The sequence below is a fragment of the Nematolebias whitei genome, chromosome 2, assembly GCF_014905685.2.
Source record: "Nematolebias whitei isolate Nwh7 chromosome 2, NemWhi1, whole genome shotgun sequence".
Classification (NCBI taxonomy): domain Eukaryota; kingdom Metazoa; phylum Chordata; class Actinopteri; order Cyprinodontiformes; family Rivulidae; genus Nematolebias; species Nematolebias whitei.
Genome location: NC_056499.1, coordinates 19960326 through 19976924, shown reverse-complemented (window position 1 = coordinate 19976924; position 16599 = coordinate 19960326). Strand labels below are relative to the sequence as shown.

General features: G+C 39.5%; 2 protein-coding genes across 2 annotated transcripts in view; one reads left to right on the top strand and one right to left on the bottom strand.

The window, feature by feature from the left end:
• The window catches only part of cdc42se2 (CDC42 small effector 2), an 8839-nt gene extending 4114 nt beyond the window's left edge, over nucleotides 1-4725 (top strand). The window contains exons 3-5 of the mRNA XM_037697525.1: nucleotides 96-191; nucleotides 281-359; nucleotides 4302-4725. Of these exons, the coding sequence (XP_037553453.1) occupies nucleotides 96-191; nucleotides 281-355 (171 nt within the window). The 3' untranslated portion in view covers nucleotides 356-359; nucleotides 4302-4725. The remainder of the gene's footprint in view (nucleotides 1-95; nucleotides 192-280; nucleotides 360-4301) is intronic.
• A 3516-nt stretch (nucleotides 4726-8241) lies between these two features.
• The window catches only part of irf1a (interferon regulatory factor 1a), a 9555-nt gene continuing 1197 nt past the window's right edge, over nucleotides 8242-16599 (bottom strand). The window contains exons 3-7 of the mRNA XM_037697523.1: nucleotides 10839-11018; nucleotides 9747-9914; nucleotides 9622-9674; nucleotides 9359-9449; nucleotides 8242-8360 (exon numbers count right to left, since the gene is read on the bottom strand). Of these exons, the coding sequence (XP_037553451.1) occupies nucleotides 8242-8360; nucleotides 9359-9449; nucleotides 9622-9674; nucleotides 9747-9914; nucleotides 10839-11018 (611 nt within the window). The remainder of the gene's footprint in view (nucleotides 8361-9358; nucleotides 9450-9621; nucleotides 9675-9746; nucleotides 9915-10838; nucleotides 11019-16599) is intronic.

Genomic DNA, 16599 nt, shown 5'->3' with positions numbered 1-16599 from the left:
TTTTTTTTTGCTTCTGAAGTGATTATTAGATCACTGTAAATGTAGCAATTTAAAAAGTGTGTTTTCTTTTTTATTCGATTCATTTTATCTTTTAGAAACGGCGGCGACGAATTGACCGCTCCATGATCGGGGAGCCAACAAACTTTGTTCACACCACACATGTAGGCTCTGGGGACATGGGATTAGCAGCAGTAGGTTTTCATCCTCTTCAAAAATTTCAAGCATCTGAATGTAGAAATTTAGTCTTTTTATTAATTTAAACGTTTGCATCCTTTTGCAGGTGGACCTTGTTCAGGCTCAGATGAAATCTAAAGGAGGCTACTCACACGGAGGTTCAGAAGGCTCTCAGTTGTAACGAGGTGAGAAAAATGGAGCAATTCTTTAGAGTAACTGATAGCTAACAAGCCAGTTTTTTCTGCCGTAAAGGGATAGTTTGTGCATAAATGTAACAGGTTGAGTCAGGTCCTCTGGACGGATTCTTCTTTGTTGAAACGTTTCATCTTTTATCCAAAAAACTTATTCAGTCTAAGGAGCTGAAACAAACTCAGTCTTATAAATAGCCCCTTCTCATAGTGGGTTAGAGATTTCGTTTCTAACCCGGGCCCGAAGCCTGGCCTGATCTGAATTCGGGCCGGACCATAATAATGTGCTTAATGTGCAGGCCAGGCTGGTCTCAGGCTTTGATGTGGTTTTACGAATCATACAGCACAAAGAAAACCAAATAAAAATGCACAATATAAAATTATGTTAATCTACCTTTTGAGGAGGAGGCAGGTTTGACCGGCTGGTTTAAAAAAAAAAAGTCCAGTTGAGCTCAGATGGATCAGCTGATCACCGGCCGAGTGGGTCTCCACACCTGCTGTCATCTGCAGTGAAAGAAGTTTCAGCATCTGAAGCTACAAAAGCTGAAACGAGCAGCACGTTCAATTAAAATAGCCTTCTTCTATATTTTTCCAAATAATTTTGCTCTAAAAATATTTTAGTTCATCTGTATAATAGCCTGTCTTTAGAGTTGATTTTTAGGCTGTTTGTTTTGTATGTTAATATCCATTTGGTGAAACAAGAAATCTTCCTTTCTTTGAAATATGTTTTTAAAATATCATGTCAAACTGATTTGCTTACAATAACAGTAAAGGCTTAATTTAAAAAAAAAGTCAGTTTTTCTGTGGAGGTTCAGGCCTTAAATTACAGTTAATCCGTCGATTTCAGGTCGGGCTCGGAAAAATGATACAGATTCGAGCCGGGCCGGATTTTTTAGGCCTCAGTGCAACTTTATAGTGGATCAACCAGTTTGCTGGTGACAGCCAAAACTAGTTGTTCACATGCAAATGGAGGACCATCAGCCTTGTTAGTGCCCCGCTGGCCGCTTGCTATTCAGATGGTTGAGTGATGCAATAACATTGTAAGAAGGGGACAGTTGAACATGAAGACCTCCACCTGGAGATGAGTGTAGACCGCAGAGTCCTGGTCTGATGATGTTGATCTTCTGTACTGGTCCATCCTTTTGGCCAGTGGCTGTTTAGTTTCCTCGATGTAGAACTGATCACAGTCCTCCTGACACTGAACATCATACACAACATTACTCTGTTTGTGCCGGGGCACTAGATGTTTACGATGTACCAGTCTTTGCTGTAATGTATTCATTTAGTAGGACTTCAGCAATCTACTTTGATCTAGGCCAGGGGTGTCCAATCCTGGACCTCAAGGGCCCCTATCCTGCATGTTTCAGATGTTTTTTTGCTCCAAAACACCTGATTTAAATCAATAGTTATTAACAGGCTTCTGAAGAACCTGAAGAGGTAATTCAACCACTGAATCAGGTGTGTTGGAGCAGGGAATCAAGTAAAACATGCAGGGGTGGTCCTCAAGGACCAGGATCGGACACCCCTGGGCTAGGTTGCATGGATTAAAGTTCTCTTTCGCCACAGTACATTTCTGTCACGTTGAATGTGGCCAGGACGTGTTTCCATCATCTGTGAGGAGGGGAAAAAAACTTGTTTTGACATGGTCTTGTTAAAGCCAGCCAATCTAACGATACAGGAATTAAACTGAAGCTGCTTTCAACCAGTAAAGCGAACCAGAGCCACAGTTTGACCCAGTCAGAGCAGGACGGGTCGGCTGTCTGGTTTACAGTGAGCCTGGGTGTGAGCAGCAGAGAGAAACTGCAGGTGAAAGCTCACCTGCAGCAAGCCAAGGAGGACACCCGCCTAACAGAGCCGCCCGCCTCTTCATGAAGGGGATGACGTAATAAATTATTAAACGTGACCAATTCAGTACAGCCGGGGGAGATGCCAGGACTGATGCAGAGGTACCCCCTCCTCCCACACTGCTCCCTGACCTCCTGGGACTTTTGTATCTAAAATCTAACTTTGTATTAAATGTTGATTCATTCGGAGCGTCGTCATCGTTGTACAAACGTGCAGCCTGCGCACGTGACCGAACTCCAGGTCATAAAGAGACGTGCACCACCGCGGGAGCGCGCAGCCTGTTGGGTTTCTCTCACAGAGAGAGGCTGTTTCTGCTGCTTTAGTATTTCTAAATAAATATCGAGGCTAAAAGACGAATATTTATGCCCCAAATTATAGCAGAGATGTTTGTCTGTTTAACTTTAATTCTCCCCCTGCCCCACTCACAAAGTTCTTTCTGTGAGAGCCAGTTTCAGGTGTTCGTAATTTATCGTAAATACCTTTAAAAAAAAGTTAAATTCTACACAGTGTTTTAACAACAACAAGGTGTTGTGACTGTTTGGATGAGCTCAACTTGATTTATTTAGAATCACTGAGAGGTAACTGCACTGTGATATCTGTAATTTAATACATAATCAAATATGAAAAATCTTAATTACTGCATGATCTGAAGTCCTGCAAATATAATCCCTTTGAATGAAATAATAGTTTTAGGGGAGAAATCTGCACAAAAAAATGAAGTTAATTTATTCTCTTCAAAAGACTTTCTGTGCTATAATTTCTTAAAATATATGTGATGATCCCTCAATTGGAAAACACTGAAATGACATAAAAATAAACTACAGAAAATGTGTTAAAACTCCTCTCTTCCTTCAGAATGTTGTTGGTCTTGATAGTGCAGGTTAAAGTCTTAGTGGGTAACCTCTAGGTGCAGAAAGATTTTCAGTCAAAATGTTTTTTTCTGCTTTAATCCATGAGTCTGTGTCAGACTAGATGTAAGATGGTTAGTCCTGTCAATTTAAACTTCGTATTTCTCCAAAGAGCTATCAACAACAACAACTTTTCCACAGAACTCACTTCTAAATGTCCAAAATAGCCCTTTAAAGCTATTCTGGCCCACTTTAGATACAACTGTTTGTAAAGGTTGAACTCATTATTATTTTTTGGTTACGGAAAAAATATGGATTGACTTCTTTCAAAATTAGCACATACCACAAGTGTGGGACAACTGCAAGCATACAGTACTTTATCAAAACAGTGCAGTGCTGAAAAGGACCGTGAACAACGTGCAGTATTTAAGTTTATTTCTAAGGAAAGCGTGTTGTTCGTCTTTTCTGTCATACTGTTTACTAAATTACTATCTTAAAATCGTAAGTTCCACATTGGCTTTAGGAAAGTTTTGCCTCTGGCAGCTAGCTTTAACTCTTTCGGGGATGATAAAAAACAGTTTTGGATTGACAACACAACATGTATAAATAAAAGTCTGTGTCTGTGCCCGTGATGTGGTAAAACAAATGCTGACAAACCATTCTTTCATACTGCAGTGAGCTGGTGGTTGTGTGGCTTTGAGAGGAAACTCGTGCATACTTTTGCTGTTTATGGTCATGTTTTACTGAGGGGAATGTTGCCCCAGTGTCAAGGAAAGATAGATTTGTGATTGGTAAGCTTTGTTTTGCTGATAACTTCAGATTATCATGATACAGTCTAACTGCTAGTAAAATATGTTAGTTTAATATCTATTGTACTTCCTTGGCTTGATTATGTTTAGGTCATGACTTTTTGTTGTCTTCAAGCTTCTCATTACTTCTCACTGACGATGTTTGTTGTTTTAAAACTCCCTCAAATTGTTGCCATGGTTTCTACTACGTCTTGTTATTTTAAGACCCTGCAAGAGTTGGGGGGGGCTGATCTAATCTCAAACATGCTTGAAAACAAAAGCATCATTTTGTGGGGCAGCTCTTCAAACTAGTGTCTGCTTTAAAAGAAGTGAAATTAAATAAGACACAATTTGGGGGGGAAAAAAATAAAAAAAAGTGTCTGACTGGGGTTGAATGTACACATTTTAAGTTTGTAGTACTAAGAATACTAACATTTGTTGTTGTTTTTCTTCCACAGCTCTTCGGTTATGTGAAAACTACTGTTCATATGAGGAAGAATTTTGGGAAGAAAAGAAAAAGCAGTTCTGTCTGTAAAGGACACAGGACCAAAATATGAAACTACTGCTTTTTCCATTTTGTTGTATATATTTTTATTTTTCATCCTTTCTGTCTTTTTTTAATGAAAGCACTGCTATACATTTGCTGCCATATTGTTGCACTGTAAAGAATAGATAAGAGGGTTTAGAGAGCTCCTGATCTCAGTCAAATGTATGCTTGTGTGTATGCAAGAGGAAAACGTTTTCAAAAATATTTACTGTAGTAGCCTGTTGGACGCCTGTAATTTATGTTTGATTTGTTAGCTGACCTCATGGTGGCTGGGCCATACTAGACTTGTGGAACATTTAGTTTTCTCCTTTATTCTCAGAGGTTGATTAAATAACAGGTAACGGTAGCAATGCAACAATAAATCCTATTCTGAGAATTTAGCACGATTCTCTTAGTTGCATTCAGGGTTGAAGAATGCTGTTTTTTTTTAAGAAACTTGAAATGAGTGAATACACTGGACCAAACATGGTACGCTCTCACTTGGCATAGGAATTTCTCATAATTCAGCAGGTTGTGTTTTTGTTTTAATCTTACTCGGATCAAACCATATATAATTTTATGAAACTATGAACTTCCTCGTTTGCCTTCTGAAGTAGTGATTATTTGTTTTACTTGTGCAGGTTAGAAGCGTAATGCTGCAAGTTCACAGCGTAGCTTTTTATAAAACACTCCTGTTTTTTTTTTTTAAATGCATTTTCTTTTGTTTGACGGCTTGTGCACCGTTGACCAGATCACAAGTGCAAACTCTTCTTCAAAGATGGGCAAGACTTGATACAGTTAGTAGAATACACAGACATGTTCACCAGCTGGTTTGTGCATGATTGTATCTTCCACCAGCACATCTTCCAGTTTCAGTTGTTCGACCTGTGTTTGCTCAGTTATAGCAGTGATCGTTTTGCTCTCTTCCAGTTTGTGGTAGTTGAACTGCCACGACTCTTACACTTGCCAGAGGCTAAATGATGTTTATTTAATTAGACCCATCTTTGTAGAAGTGATTGTAATAATGTTGCTGTAGTTTAAACGATGGATTCATGTGATGTGACCACTTTGTCACAATTACAGAAAGTATTACTCTCTAGACTTGCGGGCACAAATTTATCCCCCTGTTGTCGTCTTGCTTGTGTACTTTGTTTTTTCTCTTCAAGCACAAAGAATAATTCCTCAATCGGGGGAACAGTAAATAAATGAAGCTGGTTGTCATTTATGTCAGTGATCAGGCTGGGACTTTCATCTTATTGTTGACATACATATTTTTATGAATTTTTTTTTTTTGTTCAAACTTGTAAACCAGCATTTGTTCCGAATCTAAATCAGAGTAAAAAATAATAATAACAGCAGACCTAGAATCTGTTCCATGGATGTGATTGTGTGTCATCTGTGCACATTTTAAGATTTAATATTTCCACACAACAAAATGTGTTGAATGTAATAAGTGCAGCATGCTAAAAATACATATATTTATGGTACAAAAAAATTATTTGATGTTGGTACTGAGCCTCAGAAAACACCTTGTCATGTTTTAGGTTTTTGTTCACAGCCTTAACTTTCCTGCATTGCCCATTTATTGATTGACATGTTTAATAAAATGATGCTGAGTAACGGCTCTTCAGCTTTTGTCACATCGATCTGTTTTCTACTGCTCCTGTCTCAACTCAGATCCAGTATACTGTACCTCTGTTGTCCATCTTTGACCTAAATCCTGTAGGATGTAGTCGTTGCAGTATACTGTGTGACCAGCAGGGTGTGCTAGTGATTGAATGTGACAAATTATTTAAGGAGACGTGTCAGGGTTTATTTTATGACGACGCTGTAATGTGTTGTAAACAATGAATCCATGCTGTATTCAGACTCATGCCTTTTTTGCTTACTTGTCTGTATAACCTTACAGGGAAAGTAGAGTTGGCACTTTTTTTGTTCTATCCCTCCCCTCAAGATAAGTTCCCACTTTAAAGGGAAGCTCATTTGGGTTTTCTGCATTTTCAGAGTAAATAAATAAATGTTATATGTTGTCTGACAACTGCATTGTACTGTGTTTTCTCATACTTCAAAGTTGATCCTGTGTGATTTTATAAAGCAGGGCTATTCAACTGGCGGCCCAGGGGCCAAATCAGGCACACGGATGAGCTCCGTTCGGCCCACCAGTGGGTTCATTTTTAAATAAAACTAATTCAAACTATAAAACAAACTTAATTAGTGACTAACTGCTGGATGTCCTGTCCCTGAGCTCATGGCTTTCAGTAACTGTGGCCCCCTGACCAATTTAGTTGAATAGCCCTGGTATGAAGAGTGAAGATGTAGTTTGGAAGTGGGGTTCTAACAAGTCTGTTGGAATATCAGACAAGTTCTCTAATGTGGAGAAAAGTTAACAGCTAATCAATGAGGCCACCATTTCAGTGGATTTCTGACTAAAACAACTGTAATCTCTAAAATTTACAGTGAATCAGCCAAAACGTCTGTGTAGTAAATGATTCTTATGCTTTACATATAGACTGAACTATACATAGAATATGTTTATCTTGTTCAGTTTCTAGTGTTAATAATTCCACTATGCAAAAAAAGCAACCTACAAATTAAAGTAATTCAAAGTTGTGTAGGGAAAAAAAATGGAGTATCTGTGTCGGTTGTTTTCCCTGTCACTAAAATGAAATGAGGGAGAGTGGATATGAACATTAAAGGAGACTGACGTGTGATTGTCCATCACAGCCACTAAATGCAGACCTGACAGTGGATGGCTGCTGATTATAAGTGCTCTCTGTGGTGTAGGTGTCTATTATTTGGGAATCCAAAACAAATGAACCATGAGAGGAGTCGTTTTACACTCGCTGCCACAGAACCATAACGGGTTCGCACAAACTAAATACATGTGCAATGAACTGGAGTGTGAAAAATATCCAGAAGTTTATTTTTTTTACAATAAACTTAATGGATGCAATAACCTTTCACAATGGGTATGGAAAATTGTAATATTTTAATACAACAAAAAGGAGAAATTTGCTCTAAACTGTCACAGGGATAAAAACAGAACTAAAACATCATTTGACCAACTAAGAAAGATGCAAAAACAAAGGATTTGTGCATTTTTGTTCTATCGAGACGGTAAGCCTTAGCTTTCTGTGAGCTTAAAAAGAGAATGTAACGTTTGCACGTTGCTCAAAAACAGTAGTTTGCAGACAATTACATATTTTTTAATGCGTTTAATTTGTTGTAACTTCTCTAAACATAAAGACCAAGCCAAACAAAAGGAAGAGCTCAGTCCTGCTCCGAGGCCAAATGATATCTGTTAACTCTGCAGCATGAGCGTGGTGTCGTTTCCATGAGTTTGAGTCACTGAGCCACAGTGCAGCGGTAATGACAGCAGCAGGAAAGCTTGGCTTGGAACCAGATCCTCATAGCAGCCTTCTCAGCACAGAGGCCGACTGACGGAGCAATATTCTCCAGCCTGCCTGGCTCTTCTCTTATTTCTGTCCTTCAGGCAGTCAGCTCAGCAGAAGCACAACAGGGTTTCAACAAGAACCAGTCTTCAACAAAACAAGTGATAAATATTAAAACAAAGGGGAAATGTTGATGATGTTGATGTGTTCATGCGTGCACATCTGCTCACAGACTCATGTTCATGTTTGTGCTGATGTTCAATGTTTTATGTTATGAGTGCTTAGTGTATATTTAGTTGATGTTTTTCTTAGTTCATATCTTAGATGTTATTACTGTTTTTCTTAGACATTTTATTGTTGGATGTAACTGGGACCCTGTGTACATAATTTCGCTCCACCACAAGTACCACATGAGGTGCGAATGACAATAAAGAAACTCTGACTCTGACTCTCTGACTCTGAAATCAAGTTTTGCTACAACTATGGCATCAGTGGTTGCTGATGTGTGGACCAGTCGGTGAGATCTTTGGTGTAGGTTGGACCAAACGGGTCACTGTAGCTGTCAGTATGTAGAGAGTATGGGTTTTCATCGACAGCACCTGGGAAGGATAACATTCAAATTAGACGGCTGCACCATGTTCACTCTGACCTCCTGCTGCACCGTGAGGTGTTCCAGCTGCAGCCAGGAAGAATATGCAGTGGGTCATTAAGTTAGCGGTGGATCATCAAATCTCCTCTTTCAAGATTAGAGGAGACTCGATGTGGCTGCAGAGACGTGCAAGGAACATCTAGGGACCAAATCATCCAGGACAAGCATTGTTCTCCGCTCTCGCCTCAGGCAGGCCGAGCCATCCGCGCCCGCTCAAGCAGACTGAGGAATAGTTTATTTTCCCGCCTGCCTGCAGAAATGTATAGCTCCCGAACATGCATCCTCTTTGTAATTTAATTCATGTAACTTTATAGCATTATGAACATGTTTTGAATTATATATTTAATTGTTGCAATGATTTTAATGATGTTACATATGTGACTGTTATGATGCTTAGCATTTTTAAAAGAGCTTTAAGCTTTTGTGACAATAATGGTGCTACTGGAGTGTTGTCAAATATGTTTCAGTTTTCTTCAGTGCAATGACAATAAAGGCTCACTGCTGTCACCGGGCACACATTTCTTTATCTATCTAATCACTACAACACTATAACTTTCAGAAAAGAAGGTTATTAATGTTAACATTCCATTAAGTTTGATCAACTACAGAAAAAGCTGCGCAAACTAAAACCTTTGAATTTACTTATTTTAGACTTCGATCATAACTAGATATAAATATAAAACCTGTTGACACAAGTCAGTTTTTGCACATGAATTTCAAGTTTAATATCAAAGCTAAAAAAAAAAACTTAAGTAGTATTGGTAACGTTCAGGTGATTCGTACTTTGAAAATATTTAATCTAAATGTTTTTAGTTACTTTATCTTAACTGCACAGAGAGTTAGCACTGTCCTTTTTGAACGGACTCCGGCCCAAGTTTTAGTCTTCCGTGTGATGCTAAACTAAAGTTCAGGTTGGGGAGTGTTGTGAACTCTGAATTAATATCTTACAATGTGACGGGTCCCACAGAGTGTGTGTCCTCCATCCTCTCTGCTCCCACGTTTGGCTCCACAAGTCGGTGCCACTTAAACGGTCAATCAGCTGTGGAGTGAAAAACACCAGATTAGCCTAATGCATGACCGTGTAATACAGAATTTTAAAACACATCAGTAGGCCTGCATTTCCTAATTAGCAGCTTTTCATTCTTCTCTTAGAGGTTTAGTGATGTTGGTCAGAGTACGTAAAGGTTTACTGCTTTTAGTAAAGACGGTACCTTATAGACCACCTCGGTGTGTTCCTGTTCCTCTGGTTTGGACTCCCACATTTCTACAAAACAACAAAAACCATCAGCACTTTGTGGCTGGAGAGCCTTAATCAGCTCAGAAATATAAAACTCACCATGCATCTCGGTGCTGTTAAAGGTGTGCTGAACACTTTCCACCTTACAGTGTGTGTCTGGAATCTGCTGTGATGTAGGTTGCCAGGTGTGTGTGGTGTATAAGTCATCATTTCTGCTTTCTTGTGAACTCGTGTGTTTCTCCTGAGGACTGCTGAACAGCCGCATGCCTGATGGAGGACAGAGAGCAGGACTGTCATCTGACTGTGTGTTGGACGTATTTCACACCTGCGTGTCCAGGTTTCGATCCAGTCCAGTTCATCAAAGTTCATGCTCAATAATCCAGGTTAAAAAAAAAGAATCCAACAAAGTTAAGTCTCTGGACGGTTTCTTTATGTTGAAATGTTTCGTCTTTCCTCCAAAAGACTTCATCAGTCCGAGGAGCCACAACAAACTCAGTCCCATAAGTAGCACACTCACATAAAGTAGTGGGTCAATCAGTTTGATAGTGATAAGATGGTTTCTGGAGTCCGCCCTCTCCCCTGTCGACTCCTCTGAGGCAGTCATGGCCAAAGTGGTTTCAACACAAAGAAACCGTCCAGAGGACCTGATTTAACGTTGTTGGATTTTCTACTTTTATTACTGAGCATGAACTTTGATGTTTTGAACCACTTTGGCCATGGCTGCCTCAGAGGAGTTGACGGGGGAGAGGGCGAACTCCAGAAACCATCTTATCACCATCAAACCCACTATGTGAGTGTGCTACTTGTGGGACTGAGTTTGTTGTGGCTCCTCGAACTCATGAAGCCCTTTGGATGAAAGACGAAACATTTCAACACAAAGAAACCGCCCAGAGGACCTGACTTAACTTTGTCGGACAGTCCAGTTCAGTTTATTTATATAGTACTAATTTATGACAAATGTCATAGAGTACTGCACCAAAAAAAGTCACATACATTGTAACATGCCAATTAGTAAAAAAGAAAATCAATTTCGAGGAAGTCCACTTGTGGCAATGGTGGAAAGGAGAAACTCCCTTTAACCAGGAAGATACCTTCAGGAGAACCAGGATGGGCAGCCATCTCCCTCGACTGGCTGGAGCTACAGAGGACAGGAAAGAGACGCAGACAAACACAGACTGGTAGGATCCTTACTTCTTCGACGTCTGCTTTTTTGAGAGCTGGGCAGCATCCTGTAGACCCTGGAGGCATTGGTGCCCCTCTTCCGGCTGTGCTCCCGCAGCTCACAGATGTCAGGCAGAGAGTTCAGGGCACAGCGGAAATTTGCCTTCCATGTTTTCGGATCTGGCCTGTCTTTGCCTGGACAGTACCGACCTTAAGCAAACAAACATAAACGCAAACCTTACTGAATCAGATCTATTAGACACCTGGTTTGTTTTGGAGTAATACGCCCCGTTGGAATAAAACTCCACTTGTCTTGTTTTTATCGTCTTACAAACGATGGTGGTATTGTTCTTCTAAGGATCACCCAACCAAACTAATGGCACAGACAGTGAATTTGTACTCGACTTGTATGTAGAAAAAAGACCTGCTCATGTCAGATCTGTTCAGCTAAGACCACAAGAGGCCTGAGAGGTGGGGCCTGCAGTTTGACTTTGCTGCAGAGAAGTCTGTCATTTCCAGTAAACGAGGTGTTTAAGCAAAACGCACACTTTTGTTGCAATTAGTTTTCTACAGGAAGTAGTTTATCAGTTGTATCCTTTAAAATGATTTTAAGTATGAGGAAGGATTATAGGATGAGGCACACACCAGCATACCGGCTGACAGACCAGTCAAAGAAAACTTTATGTTTATATGCAGTTATGTTGTTAATGAGCATGATGATGATTGTTTTCCCTCCATGAGATGTAATGGATTAAGTGGATTTAAAAAAAAAAAAACTTCCTGCATGAACTTAGAAAAATAGTTCAGAAACGATGCCTGCAGGAAAAAACAAACAATGAAAACAATATATATGTACATCCTGAATTCTTGACATCATTCCTCAACTTCAAAGACTTAGCCAACACCTAAATAACAAAGTTAAATGTCTGACATTTCTTAAGTACCACATTCCACTTTTATTCAGCACCATAGAGTACTGGTATGTTGTTTTTTTTTATCAAAGTGAAACAAAGAAATAATGACATTTCTACGTGACTTATTTACTTTTATGTTTTAGGTTTTCCAATATAGGTGTGTAAGATTACAAATCTAGAAAACACTGGTTTTTATTATGTTTACAGCTGCAGACTCTTTATGGGGCACTTTCCAACGGCCATGTTTTGTCAGAAAATTGGTCAAAAGGGTTTCTGTATGAAAAACTTGCTCATGTAGACGAGGAAGAAAAGACTGAAATTTGTCTAGGGGCCAAAGTAACTGCAGACATTTTACATGCACAAAAAGAATAAATAAACACATTAAAAATAAAGCATAAACCAAGCAAATATGTTTTTTTAAGGCAAATTATGATATAATAATTCCCATATTTTTGTTCATTCAACCTTTATTTATACAGGTTAGTCTCACTGAGTCTCGGGGACTCATTTACAAGAGAGACCTGTTCTCTAGAATCAATTCTAACAAGAATGACTAAGAAAAAGTATATAAAACAGCATGGCCTATGTTCTCCATGGGTGGTTCAACTTCACTTCCAACCCTGGTCTATCAATTCAATTCAATTTCAGTTCACTTTATTTATGTAGCACCAAGTCACAACAGAAGTCATCTCAGGGCACTGAACAGAAACATTCATATATAATAATAAAACGTTAACACTATTTATCTGAGGAGCAGACTGATTTGAATTTAACTCCATCGCAGACTCATCTTGAGCAAGCATGAAGGTGACAGTGGAAAGGAAAAACTCCCTCATGAGATGAAACTTTTAGCAGAACCAGGCTCAGGACAAGCGGCCATCTGCTTCAACCAGCTGGGTTTGAGAGGAACAGGAAGGAGGAACAGATACACAATGGCAGGTCAAGAATGTTAAAATAGAAATACTGTAGTATCAAATGAAAATTATTTGATTTTAACAATTAATTTAAGGAAATGAGGTCAATTTGTCCTCCAGTAGTCTAAGGCTTAAGGCAGCATAAGAAGTCAACCTTAACTGTAGGATTTATCAAAAAGGAACGTTTAAGCCCAGTCTTAAAACTGGACAATGTGTCAGCCTCATGGACAGAAACTGAAAGTTGGTTCCACAAGAGAGGAACCTGATAACTGAAAGATCTTCCTCCCACTCTGCTTTTGGAAACTCTAGCAACAACGAGTAAGCCTTCAGTCTGAGTGCGAAGTGCTCTGTTGGGAAAATATGGAACAAGAAGATCTCAAATATAAGATGGAGCTAGGTTGTTGAGAGCTTTGTAGGTTAGGAGTAAGATTTTGAATTCTATTCTGGATTTGACAGGGAGCCAGTGGACCAGAGGCCTGGGATCTTGAGGGTTCTGCACAGTACCTTATATGTTCCTAGGACTGCACTCATTTGGACCAAGATCTCTGAGGTTGTTCCTGGGATCTGTTGGATCCACTCTTCCTGTATGATGCTTTGACTCTCCTAAACTTCTGTATTTCCTCTTTCAGCTCTTGATGTTTCTTCAACTTCTCGTGCTCCTGCTGTTACAGGTATTTGGGATTGCTGCATCTATCACCACTGCATTCTTCTGTAGCCTGTCAACCACCACAATGTCTGGCTGGTCAGCCATCACCCATTTATTGGTCTGGACCTGGAACTCCCACAGTATCTGAGCCCTATCATTCACCATCCTTGGCAGAGTCTCCCACTTTGACTGTGGGACCTCCAGTCCATACTCGGCACAGATCCTGTATATTATTCCAGCATCTTGGCATTCCACATATGCTTTGCCTGCCTCCATATTATATCCTGCTATTATGTGCTGGACTGTCTCAGGGACATGTTTGGATTTACTGGGAGGTTGGCACAGTGGTTATACTGTATCTCAGGACTTTGGAACTGGAAGATCAGGGGTTCAGGGTTTGAACCTGTGTGCCATCAACATTGGTTGCTTGCTTGTACGTTACCTGGATTAACAAGATCTATAGCAGATGTTGGAGAATGAGGACAGTCTTATGAGAAATGGACTACTGGAGCAAGATATTCATGGATGAGGGCAGAGAACTTAACACTGTTGGGATATTCAAATATTTCCAAACCGTTCACTTTGCAAAGTAAGCTAAAGTATGACATCACCACTGCAGAGTGCTGCAACCTGAAAATATCAAATATCAACACTGGCAGAACATTCATTCAGTCATGTGAGTGCCTCCAGAATACTGAGTCCTATCTCCAATTTAGCACTGATGAAGGATTTGATTCTCAAACAGTACTTGGAGTCCAATACACAATAAAACTCACTTTGAGACTAATTTGGCTCAGACAAGAAGTAGCAAGAATTAAAGCTGCACTAAGAACACCAGCTTTATTCAACACATACTGCAACTATCTGCCATAAGGAGTTGAAAATAATCAGTTAGTTCATTTAACAGTTGACTTCCATTTAATCTTATTCAGTTTATGACTATATATATATATATATATATATATACACAGTGTATATGTAATCTTGATTCCAACTCAACCCAATATTATAAAATAGCTGTACTTAATTTTCCTTTGGAGAGTCAATTGTATGGTGTTACAGTGTTGTATTGTCATAGTGTGTATTATTTGCAATAACCTTTTCACACAGTGTTCCTTTTACATGCTGAGCTGCTTTGATGTGTTTTGTTTAGATCCTGTGAAAAAGTCTGAGATGTACTTTGACAGCAATACGATAACCCTGAACACTCACTGCAACTGAACTGGAGCGTTCCCATGATGTGATGCTGAGAGAAAAAAAAACAGAACATGACTTTCCCAAGACAGAAGGACAAAAACTGTACTTCGTTTTACGTAAAAGTGTGTGCACATGCGACTTCAAAAAAGTTGCTAAAACAGAAGAGGAAAAAGAAAAAACTTTGTGAAACAAGTTTTGTAAGTGATGGTACTTCCTCAGCAAGACAGCAAACCACTCCGATTAATTTGCATAATTACTATTAGTCTGAACAAATTAAAAATATCAGTCGGGCAACCGCAGAATTATTCTTGGCTGGGTGTCGTACTGAAGTTGGCACTGAACCATCTGCAGGGTCTTCTTTGGATTGCACAGACGTTCAGTAGAAACAAAACAGTGTGAAAAAATTTTTTTGTTTTGTTTGCCAAAAATTTTTTGTTGTTTATTTGTTTGCTCAGCAACAAGTTCATCTGCAGCTTATCTGCACTTTCTGTCATTTAGCTGGAATATGGTTTTCTAATCAGAATGTGGTAGATCAAGAAAACTGGGCGATGCAGCCACACTTCACTGGAAACAAACTAACAAAACAAAACAAAACAAGAAAACGGTCATTGATAGAAGCTGATGTGTTAAACTGACGCTAATACAGATCCACCCATATTTTTCTAGTAATGCTGTTAGGAGTTAAAGCTTCACTCATTAATCACTGAGCTGTGCAAAGAAAATGTAACTTTTTCCAGCATGGCAATTTGTCCCGTAAGAAATTAAAAAAGGCAAAACACCTAGAACTTCTGTCAACTGGGGCTGAGATGAGCAGCCGACCTGGGACCTGAAAGTCCCAGGTTTGATCCCCAACCATTCCCACATATCGTGGTGTCTCTGAGCAAGACACCTAATCCCTAACAGCCCCCGGGCAGCTTACATTTTTACAGCTGTACTTTTACATAGCTGCCCACTGCTCCACCTGGGTGTATCCCAGATTCGATGGATTAAATGCAAAGAACTAATTGTATGGGAATGACAACACATAGCACTTACTAATTAATCTCTATAAACCCGTTTATTTCTATTTTTAGCAGCTGACGTTTTATTTGTTAACTTTAACTACTGATCGTGTTCAGTTGTAATTTTGTCTGAATGGATCCTGTTTTTGCTGTGCACAGAAGTATTGTTCATAAAATGTCAACAGATCATTTGTATTAGATTGAATTTTAAATCCAAAGTAGGAGGCAACGTTAGGTTTTTTTTAACAGTCATTTCAATTATACGGAGATTATACGGGAGTGGTGGCGCAGAGGTTAGAGAAGGTGGGCCTGTGATCGGAACATCGCTGGTTCAACTCCCTAGTACCGACAACATCAAAATGTGGGAGGGAAAGGTAAAGCGCCCACACCTGCCTCCACCCTCACTTGTCCCACTCTGGGCCCCTGAGCAAGAACCTTAACCCCCGATCATCTGCTCCTCTGGACTCCCTGGATGGCAGCTCTTTGCTCCACACAGAGGGCTGTGGTAGCTTGGTGGTCTGTGGTTGTGTCAGGAAGGCCATCCAGTATAAAAAATAAAAAGGGGAAGTCTTTGTGTGACTTACTTTAGTGTGGCGACCCATGAAGAAGGGAGAAGCCAAAAGAAGAAAAAGAAAAGAAAATCAATTACTGGTATACGGAGGTTGGAGCTCACCTGAGGTCACATGACTTTTAACTTGAGACGTATTACCTAAAAGAGTGCGGACCTGAGCAAAAATGCAGTATTTACCTGTTCATATTAGACTTCATTTGGAGATTTATTTTATTTTTTTTAGTTAAAATGTTCTTACCCCATCCTACTTCACCTGTACTCTCCTGCTCGGTGCCTCAGATCAGCTGATCAGCTGCTCATGGAGGTGCCTTTATTCCTTAGCTTTTGGCACGGACTGAGACTTGCTTTGGTTTATTTGTACTACTGCTGTTATTGCTTTTCTTGATTGTACTGTTTAAACTGTTTTTATTATTTGTTTTATATGATCAAATGTTTTTTTGAGTTTACATGTACAGCACTTTGTTGCAGCGGTGGTTGTTTTAAAGTGCTTTATAAATAAATCAGTAGTAGTAGTAGTGTGTATGTGTATATGTATACATATATATATA